At 34.4% G+C, this 14,909-nt stretch overlaps 7 protein-coding genes across 7 annotated transcripts; 5 read left to right on the top strand and 2 right to left on the bottom strand.

Annotated features, from left to right (window-relative positions):
- The first annotated feature begins 568 nt into the window (after nucleotides 1-568).
- Tsp_02382 (cathepsin F) lies at nucleotides 569-1,914 on the top strand. The gene is made up of 4 exons (XM_003378197.1): nucleotides 569-884; nucleotides 971-1,156; nucleotides 1,235-1,488; nucleotides 1,570-1,914. Exons 1-4 carry the CDS (start codon nucleotides 569-571, stop codon nucleotides 1,912-1,914), a joined length of 1,101 nt encoding a protein of 366 aa, XP_003378245.1.
- Nucleotides 1,915-3,316: 1,402 nt separating this feature from the next.
- Nucleotides 3,317-5,206, top strand: Tsp_02383 (cathepsin F). Its single transcript, XM_003378196.1, is given in 6 exon segments — nucleotides 3,317-3,341; nucleotides 3,951-4,136; nucleotides 4,156-4,439; nucleotides 4,498-4,830; nucleotides 4,944-5,007; nucleotides 5,145-5,206. The coding sequence occupies 6 exon segments, from the start codon at nucleotides 3,317-3,319 to the stop codon at nucleotides 5,204-5,206; spliced, it is 954 nt and encodes a 317-aa protein (XP_003378244.1).
- Nucleotides 5,207-5,251: 45 nt separating this feature from the next.
- Tsp_02384 (PAB-dependent poly(A)-specific ribonuclease subunit 2) lies at nucleotides 5,252-6,271 on the top strand. The gene is made up of 5 exons (XM_003378195.1): nucleotides 5,252-5,283; nucleotides 5,438-5,690; nucleotides 5,763-5,920; nucleotides 5,952-6,054; nucleotides 6,122-6,271. The coding sequence occupies exons 1-5, from the start codon at nucleotides 5,252-5,254 to the stop codon at nucleotides 6,269-6,271; spliced, it is 696 nt and encodes a 231-aa protein (XP_003378243.1).
- A 175-nt stretch (nucleotides 6,272-6,446) lies between these two features.
- On the top strand, nucleotides 6,447-6,879 carry Tsp_02385 (conserved hypothetical protein). The gene is made up of 2 exons (XM_003378194.1): nucleotides 6,447-6,614; nucleotides 6,691-6,879. Exons 1-2 carry the CDS (start codon nucleotides 6,447-6,449, stop codon nucleotides 6,877-6,879), a joined length of 357 nt encoding a protein of 118 aa, XP_003378242.1.
- On the bottom strand, nucleotides 6,880-7,702 carry Tsp_02386 (PAB-dependent poly(A)-specific ribonuclease subunit 2). Its single transcript, XM_003378193.1, is given in 4 exon segments — nucleotides 6,880-7,093; nucleotides 7,239-7,326; nucleotides 7,423-7,555; nucleotides 7,574-7,702. 4 exon segments carry the CDS (start codon nucleotides 7,700-7,702, stop codon nucleotides 6,880-6,882), a joined length of 564 nt encoding a protein of 187 aa, XP_003378241.1.
- An 812-nt stretch (nucleotides 7,703-8,514) lies between these two features.
- Tsp_02387 (DNA-directed RNA polymerases I, II, and III subunit RPABC2) lies at nucleotides 8,515-9,931 on the top strand. Its single transcript, XM_003378192.1, has 4 exons — nucleotides 8,515-8,560; nucleotides 8,939-8,966; nucleotides 9,297-9,494; nucleotides 9,766-9,931. Exons 1-4 carry the CDS (start codon nucleotides 8,515-8,517, stop codon nucleotides 9,929-9,931), a joined length of 438 nt encoding a protein of 145 aa, XP_003378240.1.
- A 281-nt stretch (nucleotides 9,932-10,212) lies between these two features.
- Nucleotides 10,213-14,016, bottom strand: Tsp_02388 (putative phosphatidylinositol 3-kinase regulatory subunit alpha). The gene is made up of 8 exons (XM_003378191.1): nucleotides 13,957-14,016; nucleotides 13,410-13,475; nucleotides 13,159-13,214; nucleotides 12,924-12,986; nucleotides 12,375-12,424; nucleotides 12,097-12,190; nucleotides 11,253-11,981; nucleotides 10,213-10,927 (listed from the first exon to the last, which is right to left on the bottom strand). The coding sequence occupies exons 1-8, from the start codon at nucleotides 14,014-14,016 to the stop codon at nucleotides 10,213-10,215; spliced, it is 1,833 nt and encodes a 610-aa protein (XP_003378239.1).
- Nucleotides 14,017-14,909: the final 893 nt, after the last annotated feature.

Genomic DNA, 14,909 nt, shown 5'->3' with positions numbered 1-14,909 from the left:
GAACTGATGAAGCAAATGTGCGTCATGAAACTGCTAAATTTAAAATACTGATAAAGCAGCTACGCATTGGAAAGAAAAATTTTGAACAAAAGATAATTTCAAATTTGAATCACTAATATGCAAATTTGCTAATTTACTATTCTGTTTAATCTATCAAGTTGCACAAAGGCAAACTGACCGTATAAAATAAAAGGAAACAAGAGGAAAAAGATTAAAATGTTTATTGAAATGTTCAGATAGCAGTTTGACTGTAAATTATGCTTGTTTACCAGTTTGTGTTTAAATTGGACCTTCATTCTTTAAAATTCAGATTAGCAACGCAACACGTAAAGCATTCTTCCAAAACATTGGCAAGAAAAAAGTTTACAAAACCATGCAAAGCAGTAGGCACAATCTTGAAGATTAAATTTTTTTTATACAAACTCAGTAAAAGTTGATAATTTGATAATGCTATCTGTCTTGACGCAAAATATTAGCCTACGCGGATGGTTTTCTTGGAAACTATATAAATAACCTTCTGTGAAAAGAAGGATGCGTACACACTTTTGTCATTTTGAACGGCATCATTATGGTTTCCGTAAAATGTACAGTTTTTCTATTTTGCCTATTTTACTGCACCTGGGCATTGCCAATGAAGCAAAAGAGACCGCTTTTCACTAATGTCAATCACTTGGAACGGTACATGGATAGTAAATTCGACAAAAATCTTTTGCTGAAGCTTTTGCCAGAAATGAATGCCAAAGAAGCGAGATCTTGGGAAAATTTTAAACAATTCATGGTCGAATTCAACAAATGGTACGAAACAGAGAAACTTACAGCAGAAAAATACAACATCTTCAAGAGCAATATGGTCATTGCAAAACGATTACAAGAAGAAGAACAAGGTAAGCACTAAGTTAATCATTGGTTTATCATCATCTCGTTCGACTTGACTTGTGAAATTAGAATCCATTTTTATATTTTTTCTCAGGAACAGCTATTTATGGCCCCACAATTTTTGCCGATATGACACCAGAAGAATTTCGCAAAACCCACCTGAATTTCAACCCAAACAATGTGAAAAAACCAAAACGTATGGCAAATATTCCCAAATCGAACATCAGCGAGCGAATGGACTGGAGAAAATTCAATGCCGTCACATCTGTAAAAGACCAAGGTATTTTATTTTATATTTAAATTTGAGAAATACTAATTATTATTATTATTGCTTAATTTTATTATTATTTTCTTTTAGGAAATTGTGGCTCTTGTTGGGCATTTTGTACAGTTGCAAATATTGAAGGAGCTTGGGCAGTAAAAACTGCTCAACTTATTTCACTCTCTGAACAGCAGTTGGTTGATTGCGATCGTTTGGACGACGGCTGCGAAGGAGGACTTCCTGTTAACGCTTATTTGGAAATCATTCGTCTGGGTGGTCTTGAAAAAGAAGAAGACTACAAGTATACAGCCAGATCAGGCAAATGCAAATTCAACCACACCAAGAGTGCGGTACGTAGTGGTTATTTTTGGTTTATAATACGTTCACTAGTTATCCCAAAAATGCATTTTTTTCTAAACGTTGAGTTTTAGGTTTACATCAACGATACAGTTGTGCTACCTGAAGATGAAGATGCGATTGCACGCTATGTGAGCGAAAATGGCCCAGTTGCGGTTGGTCTCAATGCAGATGCCATGATGTTCTACCGTAGCGGAATTGCTCATCCTAGCCGTTTAATGTGTAGTCCGGATGGAATTAATCATGGTGTAACAATTGTGGGTTATGATGTCAAAGAAAGTCTGTTTTGGTCTACTCCTTATTGGATCATCAAAAATAGCTGGGGTCCTAATTGGGGTGAAAAGGGGTACTATTACCTCTATCGAGGAAAAGGTGTCTGTGGAATCGATCAAATGGCCAGCTCAGTTGTGATTGATTAATAATATTTTTGATGTTTGAGTTTTTGATAAAATTTGTCAATTTTTTGTATAAATAAAATTTTTTTGAAATAATTCATCTTGACTAATCGTAAATCGCTATCAAATATGGCATTTCAATTAATAAATACACCATAGGCTGTGTCATAGACTTATTTGAATTTTAAATTCTGAAATTCGCTAAACTTGGAGAATATTTCACATTTTATGACATTATGAGGCATCATTTGAAGCGCTTGACAGAAAGCAATAATTTTAGAAGCTTCTTTTGTTTTGTTTAGCAGAACTGATGCTTGCTTGATTAATGCTACATTTTAGACACTGCTTGAACATTTTAAATTTGGAATTTTTTTTGAAAAAATCAATTTATTACTGTTAAAAATTTATTTTCACAACTTTTACTTCTTCACTGACGTCATAAGCTTCTTACTTTTTATCATTTGTTAATTATGTTCCCAAACTACTATTTTTCTGCATTGCACCGCACAAATTAAACGAATATCTTGACATTCTTGCCGTTGTGTTTGTTCAAGTAAAGACCAATAAAAGCTAGTGATCTGTTTTAGATAATGATTTAAACAGCAAACAAATTTCAACTAATTGCGCTTAACTGTTATTAGTTAGTAGTGACATAATTTTCAAATGATGCGCAACTGTTCAAAATTTATCTTGTTGAAAATTTTTTAAATTTACTTTTATTGCAAAGCGTATAGCAATCAACGTTAAAAGATTTGTGCATTTGGAAAGCTAGTTAAAATATTTCTGCGTGTATGAAATAATGTAAAAATTGTAAAAATAAAATGTCAACAATATAACGCTAATAAAAATAAAATGGACATAAATAGTTTATTAGATTAAATGAAAATTTTTTTAATGATTATTTTGTGATTATGAATGCAAAAATCAACCAGAAAAACAAGAATTTTCAAATGGTTATATAAATCATAGTTTAACATTTATCACTTTGATGAACATGTTAATTTAGATGAACTGTATTTTATAGTAAAATTTAAATTTATTGCAGCTCATGCGTGACAGTTTTATTTGTGATAAGTGTAGCTGAAATAAATATAAGAAGTTTACTTTCCCATCCTGCAATGTGTTGCAAAGGTTTGGCGCAATGTCATTTTGTATATTATGCTTCTTCATCATTAATTTTGGAAATTTATTCCTTTCAAATGTGCTTTCAATATGTTGGCATGAATTTAAAGATGAATTTCAAAATCAAACTGAAAAATCGTTCAATATATCAAATTATTTCAATCGTTTCCCATTGATGAATGCAAATGAACAACAATCATTGAAAGCATTTTTGATGTTTATGAAAGAATTCAACAAGCGGTATGAATCAGAAGATGAATTTATTAAAAAATATTCCATTTTCAATGATAATATGAAAATTGCAATGCATCTCCAACAACAAGAAAAAGGTATAAAAAGTTTAATTAAATTTTCACTTGTTACATGACAAAAGTTGTAGCAGTCTATTTTAAATTGCTGCGGCATTTCTTAGAATTAAAAAAATTTTTAGAATTACAAACTTGTAATATTGATATTTCTTCAGTCTGCTAATAATTTTAAAAAATGAACAATTATTTAAACTATTAAAGTAATATTATCATTGATTTTATAATTTTTGTTTTGCGCAGAATATTTTTTTGAAATAAAACATGAATTAAACTTTACATTACTTATTAAATTTTCAAATTTATTAATTTACACAATGGAGTTTTAATTTAACCACAGTACGTTTTTGAAGAACAGCAAATGCTTGTACAGCCATCTGAAATACTTTTATAAATTTTATTTTTAAATATTTTTCAAATCAAGCAGAAAACATTCACATTTTTGATTGATTAAAACATTCACAGATCCAATAATTTACTTTTATAAATTTAATTAACATGTAATGTTAATCAGAAATATAACTGCATTCACTTGATGTTTTTATCAACTGAGGATTTTTTAACATTTAAATAATTATGTAAACAAGTTAAACTTTAAGTAATACAGATTGCAAAAATAAATATTTTTTTGAGGAACAGCCATATATGGACCGACAATTTTTGCTGACATGACCCAAGATGAATTTCGAAAGACTTACTTGAATATGCTAGAAACTTCTGCATTGCTGCCCAAACAGAGAATTGCACTTTTGAAAGTAGATCGACCAAATAAATTTGATTGGAGAAATTACAATGTAGTTACAAAAGTTAAACGTCAAGGTTTGCATTTGTTTTTCAGTGTGGCACAAAATGCAAAAGAAATTTTTAGGTAAATGTGGCTCAAGTTGGGCTTTCAGTACAATTGCAAATATCGAAAGTGCATGGGCAATAAAATTTGGTGATCTGATCTCCCTTTCTGAGCAACAAATAATCGACTGTGACAAAATTAACAGAGGCTGTCGTGGTGGACAACCTTTAAAAGCTTACCACGAAATTATTCGGATGAGTGGAGTACAAGCTGAGTCAGATTATCCGTATACTGGCCTTCATGGCTCATGCAAGCTGAACAAGGAAAAAATTAAAGTAAGCCAATATTTTTACTTTATAAATTATACATATGTGCGTGTTTACTTATTTAAAGGTTTATATAAATGATACAGTGCTACTGCATAAAAATGAAACTACAATTGCAAACTATTTATATGAACATGGTCCAGTAGCGGTAAGAATGAATGCAGACATACTGATGCTATATCGTAAAGGAATTATAAAACCTACTAAAAGTAGCTGCAATCCAAATTTTCTCAATCACGGTGCAACCATCATCGGCTATGGTAAAGAAAGTTGGCTACATTGGTGGTCAAATCCATATTGGATTATTAAAAACAGTTGGGGAGTTGATTGGGGAGAGAATGGTTATTTTCGACTTTACAGAGGAAATGAAGCGTGTGGAGTAAACAGAATGGTGACATCTGTTATTATTCATTAAATGTGCATTGTTTTATTTCATTAAACCTTAAAAATTGCAAATTAGAAAGTATATTTTTTGAAATAATATGAAAAAGCACAATTTAAACATTTATTTAGATGTCTGAAATGCAAGCGTGTAATTTGTTCAAATTAAAAGATACTCTTTTTAGTAGACTGTCAAGTTTTTGGCTTCACTTGAAGAGTATCTTAGAAGCATTCTGCTTGATCTGATGCTACTTTATAGTTCCACTTTGTTTTATTAAATACACTAGTAACAAACATTTTTTAATGCAAGAAATGTATACAAATCTTGTTCAGCGTGCGGCATTGGTGATCGCCTGATGAGACTGCATATTAGAGAATTTATTGAGAAAGACTAATTAAATTGGAAATATGAAATATCTACAGATGTCTTTAAATAATAAATGCTTGATGTAAAAGACGAAACGACAGATTTGTACATGATCATCAGTTAAAACTTTACAGTATTCCCTGTTTTTTGAGAAACAATAATAAACGAACTGAATGTCGTGATCAGTTTGTGTCTGACATTCTGTGTTCTTTTTCGTTGCCTTCCCAAATATTTGACCTTTGAAACCTTCTATATGCAGTCGCTACATCTGGATTTTTCAACATCGCCTTTTCCGTTTGCTGCAGTCTAGCCCGTGCGTGCTCGAAGTTATCCGGCCAGAACCATACAGGAAGCCTTACTTGATTGTTGCTATTGAACCTTTTCCTACACACACATATATATATTTATTTATTGTTGGTGCCACGAGCCGGGAGCTACGAAAACCAAGAACACAGTTTGATAAGACTTCGGAACTTCTGAGTAAGTTTCATTTGACAGGTATTCAGTTTAAAGTCGGAATATGAGGGCTGAAGGTCTGAGGAAGAAGCAAGCTGGTTAGAAGCTTGTGAAGACTGCTTAAATAGACGCAGCAGATTCGCCAGCTTTGCACTGACAATGCATCGCGAAACAAGGTTCGGAATGCATTGAAGGAACTCGAGAAGCAGTTCGAAAAGGTGCAACTTCTCCAAGAAGATTTGGAAGGAGGACTGAGTCAGAATGACTTAGAAAAGGAAACTGACGAGTTTAGAACATTCGAAAATGAAATCTTAGAGATCTGATCTATCGCAGAAGATTTCATTGAGAAACAGACCGATGAAAAAAGGTAGAGCTTGTGAAGAACGGAAGCGACGTCACCGTCAGCGTTCGTCTGCCACGGTATGAATTACCAAAGTTTAGGACCCCAGCTATTATTGATGATCCAATAAGGTGTAGACTAAAACAGACTTTCTTCGACAATGTTGGAATAGATTTTTCCGGGCCTCTTTATGTGAAGGAAAGAAGAACAATCGGTAAGGCGTTGAATACTGAGAATGAGAGGAATTGTACAAAACGAAAGCTGTTGGAAATCACACCGTCATTCCCATGTACCTAATTATCAATAGACCGTACCCCCCGTATACTGTATCGTAGTTAGTTTTTCTTTTGGTCCCACGCTGTGTTCTAATCTCGCTCGATTGTGCTGACCGATTCATTAAACTGATATCCTTTTATCGTCGAAGCTCACCATCCCAACAGGTTATGGGCCCAGCACGCTTCCTCTCCGACTAATGGATCAAGTTGTTAGCCAGTTGGTCGAGCAAGTCCAGGTCCTGCAAGCGCAGCTTGCCTCGAGGAAGCCTACGGTCCTGGTTTCTGCAGTTTGTGGCCTGCCCGTGTTGAAACACTTGGATGGTACAAATTATTCTGAATGGAAGCTCGCCATGAAGAATTACTTGGTGGGATGCTGAAAATGAAAATGCTGACCATGAGCTGGACCAACGAGCATTGGCAAAGATAAATTTGTCAATCAAGCCTTGTGATAGTGGCGATGTCCGCAAGGCTGTAACGGCCAAGCAAGCGTGGGAAAAACTACGTTGCGCCTATGAAGACAACAGTTTGGTACGTCGTATTGGCCTCTACTCCTCGCTGTTCAAGACCCGATTCGAAGAATGCGGATCGATGACAGCTTATATCGACCGTATTACTGGTATCGCGGATTAGCTAGAGGCGATTGGAAAACCTCTGGACGATGAAACGGTTGGTGGTATAATCCTTGGTGGATTGCCTTTCATGCAACCCCTGATCTTTGGCATCCAAGGATCGAATCAGAAGATTACGGTGGGATTCGTCAAGGGCTTGTTGCTGCAAAATAACGTTCAGCAACTTGCTTTGCCATGGTCCAAGGATGAGAGCTGTGCTTTTGTGAGCCAGAGTGCTAAAAAGAAGGCCATCAAAAGTAAATGGGTCTTCAAAACGAAGTATAAAGAAGGTGGGACGATTGAGAAACGAAAAGCGCGACTTGTGGCCAAAGGATACTCACAACTGCAAAGAATTTACTATGAAGACACGTTCGCCCCTACACTGGGCTATTCTTCGCTGCGCTATCTTCTGTCATTGGCAGCGAAGTACAATTTCGAAGTAGATCAGATTGACGTTGTGACCGCCTTCCTGAATCCGAACCTTAATGAAGAAGTGTACATGGAACTGCCGACTGGTGTTGCTGATGAAAACAACAAGTACTGCCGGTTACGAAAATCCATCTACGGTCTGAAGCAGGCGAGTCGTGCATGGTATGGAATGCTGGATGACACCTTTCGGAGTTTCGGGCTGAACGGGCCGAAGAACGAGTCTTTGGAAAAACAAAAATTTCCTCACCGTTGGTGTATATGTGGACGACCTGCACATACTCTCAAACAACGATATGACAGCCCAAAGCTTTCTGGCAGCATTTCGCCGTTTCACTGCTCGACGAGGGAAACCGTCGGTAGTACAAACGGACAACTTTAGAACGTTCAAATTGACGGATGTTAGAGTTACCGGACATGACAGAGAAACGCCTTGTCGAGAAAGAACCTACTTCGACAGCAATGACGCTGCGCCGAAGATGGTATTATCAGAGGAGGATATCGAGACATTTATGGCGACGATGGCGCAGAGAATATCTTGTTAATTTCAATAATAGACAAAAATGGAAGACCCAGATTCGGAAACATAGTTTTACTATGCGAAGACAATCAAAATAGAAGTAACTGGCCGTTGGGAAAAATCTTGGAATTATACCCATCGTCGGATGGTATACATCGAAGTGTTCTCATGAAAACCGCTACGGGAACACTTGTCAGATCAATCTGCAAATTGCAGCTCATCGAACCAGCCATAGTATGGTGGAATTACTCCATTGGTGGGGAGGTGTAAAAGACGGAACAACAGATTTGTATATGATCGTCAGTTAGAACCTTACTGTATTCCTTGTATTTCGAGAAAAACAATAATGAACGAACTGAGAGTGTCGTGATCAGTTTGTGTTTGACATTCTGTGTTCTTTTTCGTTACTTTCCCAAATATTTGACCGTTGTAACCTTGTATTACTCTGTTTCTATTACGTGTGAGTAAATATTTATATATATATATGTAGCGGTTGCGGACCGAATTAACAACTCTGTTCCTCCAGACAATGAAGCGGAAGAAAGGTGAAGCTATCGTAAGAAGAATTGGAGGTGGAGTACGGTATTATGGACGTACGTGTGAGTAAGGGTTGTTGTGTGTCGAAGAGGCTTGCTGTAACGCATAGCCGGCTGTCCTTGCTCGCAGTTGCCAATAAAAACTATACTTACTGACTGTTGTTTGATTGTTATAATGCCATCAGGAGAGCGCGAATCGGAAAGAAAGGGGAAACCTGCCGGTCAATACCAGCCCGTCGCCGTTTAGCGGCGAATGCGCCAATAACATGGTGGAGGAAGTGAACGAGCCTGCCCGAGGGAGCGACTCGTTACATATATTACTCGTGTGATTGGGGAATCAGAAGAAGAGGTTATTAGTATGAATCAGTATTATCGAAGCTCTACGAAGGACAATCATTTGCGGTTGTTCTTGCTTATCTAAATTTTGTAAATCCCGGCTACAACCATACAGGAAGCCTTATTTGATGGTCGCTATTGAACCTTTCCCTACACTTTATATTCATTAAAATGTCTTTACTTTTGAGGAAGACATGAGAAATTACCATATCTTGATGATATTTAACATAATTAATAATTTATCTAATGATTTTTAATGTCAGGTTATTCGGTAATGGCATGGCTAATAAAGTATATAAACTATCTAAAAATTTTTATAACAATTCAATTTAGTAATTTTAAATAATATAATTAATAATTATGCTAAACAAAAAACCATGAAGAAGAATATTTCACTTCAATTAAACATTTCATACAACTGCCATTAAAACTTTTTTACTCTTTGTTTATTTTGTTTATACCTTCGGGTATTTTTTGAGCTACAGTAAGAATATAGACAGTTTGCTTCAAACTGTGTTGAATTTCATTTGACGAGATGGATGATTATGAAGATCCGAATGACGACGAGTAAATTTTTGTACAATTTAATGAAATCTTTGATTTATAATTACAAAATTATAGAAGCTATGAAGAAGATGAAGGTGGGGATGATGAATTTTACGAAGATGCAGTGGTAGAACGGCAACCGCGTTTGGAAATTTTGGAATCCATTGATACGGAAATTGAACCCGACCGAAAAGCTAAGATAAGAATAACAACCCCTTACATGACGAAATATGAACGTGCACGTGTGTTGGGAACTCGAGCCTTGCAGATTTCGTAAGCGTTTTTTATTTATCAGTTTTGTTTTCGAATAATCAAATTTTCATAATATATTGTTGTCAGTTATCAACAGTAATGAATAGGATAAATTGTTGGCTGGCACTTGCAAACTGAAAAGATTATACTACGCTGTTTGTCTAATTTATTGTAGCAGTATTGTCATTTTCTGATTGTTATGGTTTTCAGAACTTCTTATGCATTTATAAAAATTCTGTTGATAAATAAATTTGATTCTGTTGAAAGTAAACAACATTTTATGGTTATTTAGCATGGGTGCACCCGTACTTGTTGAGCTGGAAGATGAAAGAGATGCGTTGGAAATAGCTAGAAAAGAGTTGAAAGCACGACGTATTCCACTTGTTGTTCGCAGGTACATGCCGGACGGAAGCTATGAAGATTGGCGAGTCGATGAATTAATTATTACAGATTACTGAATTTTGTGATAACTGGAAAATTTTTATCGTAATATTAAATAAAAATAATTTTCCCTACGATGATTGTATTTTGTGCAAATTTTTAATGTGTTCTTTACAGAATTTGTGATGAGAAAGATCAATTATTTTGAAGTGCTCAACGAGATGAAGAAATATAATTTCAGATGATCGAAAAGTTCAAAATAGAATGAAATTAGACCACTTAAAATGTTCATCATTTAATGACGGCAAACGATCAACTAAAAAATGATAACAAATGAAACATAACAAATCGATCACATTCATTGTGTCGAAGTATCCGGCAAAACGGTCAGCACTGGATACTTCAGTACGGTATTCAGATTTGGATTGTGATCTTTCAGCGGGTGAGCAGAATAATGAAGAATCAAATCAGTCAAAGACGGAAAATACGTGTCCGTGCCGACAAACCCATATCTACCGTCTCTACATTCAATGAGACAAGTGAACGTTCGTCCTGAGCAAACTACCGACAAAGCGTAAAAGCCTACCCGGCTTTCTGAGCACCGGACCAAAAATGTACCGTCATTTTTGTTCATCAGCAGTCGAGCGCATTCCAATTTCGAACATTCAGGAATAAGCCAATTCTTACTATCATAACAGTTAATAGTCAACTTTTCGGCTAAAGTTTCCCTCAAACTGCCGACCATCGCCCTCAGGCAGGGATCGTCTTCAAACGTCAAACCCAAACTGTCATCTTTGGTTAAATTTTGAAACAACAATTTCTGCACAAACGCCGCACTCACGCCCCTCTCCAAAAGCAGCCGTATTATGCAGTCCCGTTTACGATAAAGCTGATACAATTCCGGTTTCAGAGCATTCAATTCGGATTCGATTTCTTTCATTTTGGCAGAAAATGCGTCTATTTCATGACACAGCTTCTCCTTGTTTTCTTTCAACGCCTGAATTCTTGAATTCAACAATTCCCAATTTTTCTTCAAATAATGCTTTTCATGAGGTAACGCAAAACCTTGAAATCTAAAAATTATTTTTCAAATTAAAAAGCAACAAAAATGCTTATACGTCCAAATGTTAATGAAGTAACAGTTGTGCTAATATTTAACAATCAAAAGCAGTGAGCAAACAATTTTTGTGAAAAAGAAAATAAAAAAAATTCACTCAATTGACAAAACGTTAAAAAAATTCAATCGTTGATCCAATAAATTTATACTTTGCAATTTACAGAAGATAGAACAATAATATTACACCAAACCCTTATCGTATATATTTGCACAACTGCTGAACAACCAACGAAATTTGTGTGTGAAGAAAAGCTTTTCGACAATCTGATAAAAAAACTCACTTGATTTGGACATCAATTTGTTGCTCGTACATTTCCAAATTTTTTTCAAAAGCAACCACTGCGCGAGTTTTGCCATTAGATTCTGCTGACAGTCGCAAAAACTCTTCGTATATGAGGTCGTAGCGATTGGATTTCAGTTTGTACTGTTTGCACAGAGATCGACTAATTTTCACCAACTGATCCGTGTTGATGGATGTGAATCGCATGCGCCGGGAAAGCGGCTTTTGCAGAACCAAATTCAAATTGCGATTGTAAGCACTGAGCGAATTGGAACTGTAATGCTTAACAAAATCTTCCAAAGAGGTGAACTGCATGCTGGTCTCAGGCGAGAAGCCAAATTTACCGTCGCGTTGGTAAATTCGAATCATCTTGTTGCAACCACCAGTGCGAACTGTCAACGTATAATCGCCGACGGTGCTCGAATTGCGCACACAAAACGTTCCATCCGGCTGGTCACGCATTTGTACATTCACCTCATCACGACTGGCATCTCCCCAGTACCATGCAGGATGCGCTGACTGCTGCTTGTCGTCGGTCGGCTTGGGCACCGGCTCCGTAACAACCCGTTCCACGTTCTCCTCTTCATCTACCTGTTTGCACAGATCGACCAGCTGGTCTTCGGTCAGATCGTCGAATGCACCGGAGGGAATAATGCTCTTGCATTGTTCGGACGTCGAAGACGACGGTTCTACCATGAAACGCCAGTATTCACCGATTAAACAAAATGTTCTAAAGAAAAAATACCAAAAATACACACCTGCATTCAACAAACCAACCAAGACAGTCATTGTTTACATAAATTATTATATATCAAAAGCTGAACTCGTCGCTGAAGGAAGCTCACTGATTAATAGCAAAATTCACAGCGAATTCAAATTGACAACTGAATACAGATAAACAAGTCCACTGTACGGCAACTGACGTCAAACAACTAGAAACTGTAAATTAAGAATTTCGTTAACTTCGTTAACGCTTTCGACTAATTTAGCGTAAAATGATCGAAAATTTTCTGTTTGAATAAAATTCAACCCTGCAAACATTACCAATTTATAACGGTGACCTAGTTGTAAATCTAAAGCTATTCATGTAAGCTTTCCGTTTACAAAATTACAAAGAACTCACCTACCCACAATAAAGTGCGGCACACGCAGCAAAATTTACTGCATCTTATTCTGAAAGTGTTATAAATAAGTGCATTTAACAATTCCATCACAATCATATTTGTATAATAAATGTCAGCAAAAATCATTTGCAGCAGAATATTCAACCACTGATACAGTATGCAAAAACCGATTTTCAAGTACAATTAACATTACTATACTAAATTTTCACTTACGCATAATTAGACAAGATTGCAAATAGCAACTTTCATCACTCTTACACAGAAAGTTAAGTATGATGAACCATGAGCATCGACATGAAAACTTAAAAAGTATTTTCAAAAAATAAATGAATTATAGAATAATTCACTTATGTCACATTTAACAAAACAATTTTCGTGTATACTATTCTTTTTATTCCAATACAATTTCATAATCTGTTATTCTCATAATGTTCGTCTTATGATAAAAAGCGTCAAATCAGCAATAACATCAATTCTATCAAAATTTTCTAGGCGTCTTGATCCTGAAAAAAATCGAATTAAAAATGAATAATTAATGAAAAACTTACCGAAATCGATATAATTTCAGAGTCAGGTATGTTAGGCGTGACTTCAATAACTTTATGTTTGCACTAAATAAATTCTAATGTAAAATAACTACGAACAATTTTAAATATGCATATAATAATACATAATATTTATATTTGAAAGATGTGTGGGTTTGCTTCAAATGTGAAACCAAATGATAAGTTGACTGTCCTACAAAACTACAAAGAGGACAAGATTTTCCATCTGGAATTGTACCGTAAATCATCAACTTTCCATTTTGCAAAAGAAAACGCATCCTTGCAAAACATTTTCTAAAAAATATACATATTTTCCCTTTATTATACTTTCTGAAACAGCCATTATTTCACCAAACAGTAACATGATAAAATCTACTCACAATTTAGCTACTCTTTTATTATGCTTCCTTGATTTCAAAACTTTTCTGTATCGTCTTCGCTAAATAAACCAATTTATTTCTAAAATACAGATGCATGCAACATCCTTACCAAAATAGCGCGATTTTTCACTACTTCTTTTTGGGCCGCATCTGTGCAAAATGTAATAATTAACTTCTATATAAATAAGTGGTAATCTTTTAATACAAAATAAATTACACCAAAAACATCAAATTATAATTAATAATGATAGCCATAGAATGAGATACTCCACAAATAATATTTTTGTTATAAATTATGATACTTGAAATATCTGTTTTGTAGTATAGTAATAGCATATTATGCTATGCTATGCTATATTATATTATATTATATTATATTATATTATATTATATTATATTATATGAATTACACAATCAAAATAAAATTTATAAAAATGTAATTCTACTTGAATTCTACCACAATTTAGAGTTATCATCTCATACTATCATACTATTTTATCATTTCAATTTGCAAAAACATATAATGCATGATTTCCTTCCAAATATAAAAAGAATTTTAGAATAAAGAAAACAGAATGACATTAGTAACAAAGCAAACAATAAACAGCAGCGCAGAAAGAAATAACATAAAACTTACACTGGAAGAAAGCACTTACAATATCGTCAAATACGTTACCCAAGGTACATGGTGATTCATGTTTCCTTTTGCGGCTCATGATGAATAAGCTTAAAATTATAAATTACAAAATACCAACCAAATGCAAAACAAAAGAAAAAGACAAAAATGCTGTCATTTTCAAAGCGTATCAATTGTGAATTGTAAAGTGAATACAAACTTTCGTTATGTACAAATAAGCAATGTAAAAACATTATAAAAGTGATATTATAGATTGAAAGACAACAGACAAATAGATGAACAACTTATTTACTGCAAGCAAATAATGTACGCAAAATTTTAGTTTTGCTTGATTTACAAATAAGAATACTGTAATTCTAATAATTAAGTTTAATTTTGAAATTTTAGCTTAAATAGAAATAAACAAATATACTTTATTAAATATTTACATAATTTTTGCTTATTAATTTTAATAATTTGAAATAACATTTTTGCTGGCGTAAGCACGGATTTGTCAGATAATTAGTTATAAAAAGCAGACGGTTCCTTTAAAATTGTAATGTAATTAATACTATATTCGCTGTCTTTTTTAACCAAGTTTTTTCTTATGCGTTTGCAGTTCGCGAAATCTCAGAATTAAAATTCATTCATGAGTTCATTGATTAAGTTAGTATTTTAGTATGAAACAGTCTCACATCAAATAAATTGAATAGACTTTTTGAGTAAAATAAGGGCATTCAAAATTGAATCGCGCTGTTCGGTGGTAGCACTCTGCCAGAGATATGAAATAATCTTATAATGCAAATTAAATAATAATAATAATGCAATATATATAATCAGTATTAATGTGAAAAATTCTAATCTAACTTACTGAACATTACTGAAGCTTGTCAAATTTCAAATTGAATGCACTTTGTAATTTTTTAGATTAACTTATTTGGGTTTTACTGTGTATCGTGTGGGTTTGTTCAGCCAGTTTACACCGATGAGGAC

Source organism: Trichinella spiralis (genome assembly GCF_000181795.1).
Source record: "Trichinella spiralis strain ISS 195 chromosome Unknown Scfld4, whole genome shotgun sequence".
Taxonomy (NCBI): Eukaryota; Metazoa; Nematoda; class Enoplea; order Trichinellida; family Trichinellidae; genus Trichinella; species Trichinella spiralis.
Note: the sequence above shows the minus strand (reverse complement) of the source record. Positions and strands in the feature narration are given on the sequence as shown.

Coding starts and splice junctions, on each gene's coding strand:
- Tsp_02385 (XM_003378194.1), top strand. CDS start 6,447: ATGGATCAAGTTGTTAGCCAGTTGGTCGAGCAAGTCCAGGTCCTGCAA. Junction 6,615..6,690: donor TCGCCATGAAGAATTACTTG/GTGGGATGCTGA, acceptor TTGTCAATCAAG/CCTTGTGATAGTGGCGATGT.
- Tsp_02382 (XM_003378197.1), top strand. CDS start 569: ATGGTTTCCGTAAAATGTACAGTTTTTCTATTTTGCCTATTTTACTGC. Junction 885..970: donor ATTACAAGAAGAAGAACAAG/GTAAGCACTAAG, acceptor ATTTTTTCTCAG/GAACAGCTATTTATGGCCCC. Junction 1,157..1,234: donor CACATCTGTAAAAGACCAAG/GTATTTTATTTT, acceptor ATTTTCTTTTAG/GAAATTGTGGCTCTTGTTGG.
- Tsp_02384 (XM_003378195.1), top strand. CDS start 5,252: ATGCTTGATGTAAAAGACGAAACGACAGATTT. Junction 5,284..5,437: donor AAAGACGAAACGACAGATTT/GTACATGATCAT, acceptor TTCTATATGCAG/TCGCTACATCTGGATTTTTC. Junction 6,055..6,121: donor GTCAGCGTTCGTCTGCCACG/GTATGAATTACC, acceptor AGACTAAAACAG/ACTTTCTTCGACAATGTTGG.
- Tsp_02383 (XM_003378196.1), top strand. CDS start 3,317: ATGCATCTCCAACAACAAGAAAAAG. Junction 3,342..3,950: donor TCTCCAACAACAAGAAAAAG/GTATAAAAAGTT, acceptor TATTTTTTTGAG/GAACAGCCATATATGGACCG. Junction 5,008..5,144: donor TCTTTTTAGTAGACTGTCAA/GTTTTTGGCTTC, acceptor AATCTTGTTCAG/CGTGCGGCATTGGTGATCGC.
- Tsp_02388 (XM_003378191.1), bottom strand. CDS start 14,016: ATGAGCCGCAAAAGGAAACATGAATCACCATGTACCTTGGGTAACGTA. Junction 13,476..13,956: donor GTAACGTATTTGACGATATT/GTAAGTGCTTTC, acceptor TTATTTATATAG/AAGTTAATTATTACATTTTG. Junction 11,982..12,096: donor GTGAATTTTGCTATTAATCA/GTGAGCTTCCTT, acceptor TTTTTTCTTTAG/AACATTTTGTTTAATCGGTG.
- Tsp_02386 (XM_003378193.1), bottom strand. CDS start 7,702: ATGTCCGGTAACTCTAACATCCGTCAATTTGAACGTTCTAAAGTTGTC. Junction 7,327..7,422: donor CGACTCGCCTGCTTCAGACC/GTAGATGGATTT, acceptor GTTCGGATTCAG/GAAGGCGGTCACAACGTCAA. Junction 7,094..7,238: donor GCAGCGAAGAATAGCCCAGT/GTAGGGGCGAAC, acceptor CCTTCTTTTTAG/CACTCTGGCTCACAAAAGCA.
- Tsp_02387 (XM_003378192.1), top strand. CDS start 8,515: ATGCCATCAGGAGAGCGCGAATCGGAAAGAAAGGGGAAACCTGCCG. Junction 8,967..9,296: donor GTAATGGCATGGCTAATAAA/GTATATAAACTA, acceptor ACAAAATTATAG/AAGCTATGAAGAAGATGAAG. Junction 9,495..9,765: donor ACTCGAGCCTTGCAGATTTC/GTAAGCGTTTTT, acceptor ATGGTTATTTAG/CATGGGTGCACCCGTACTTG.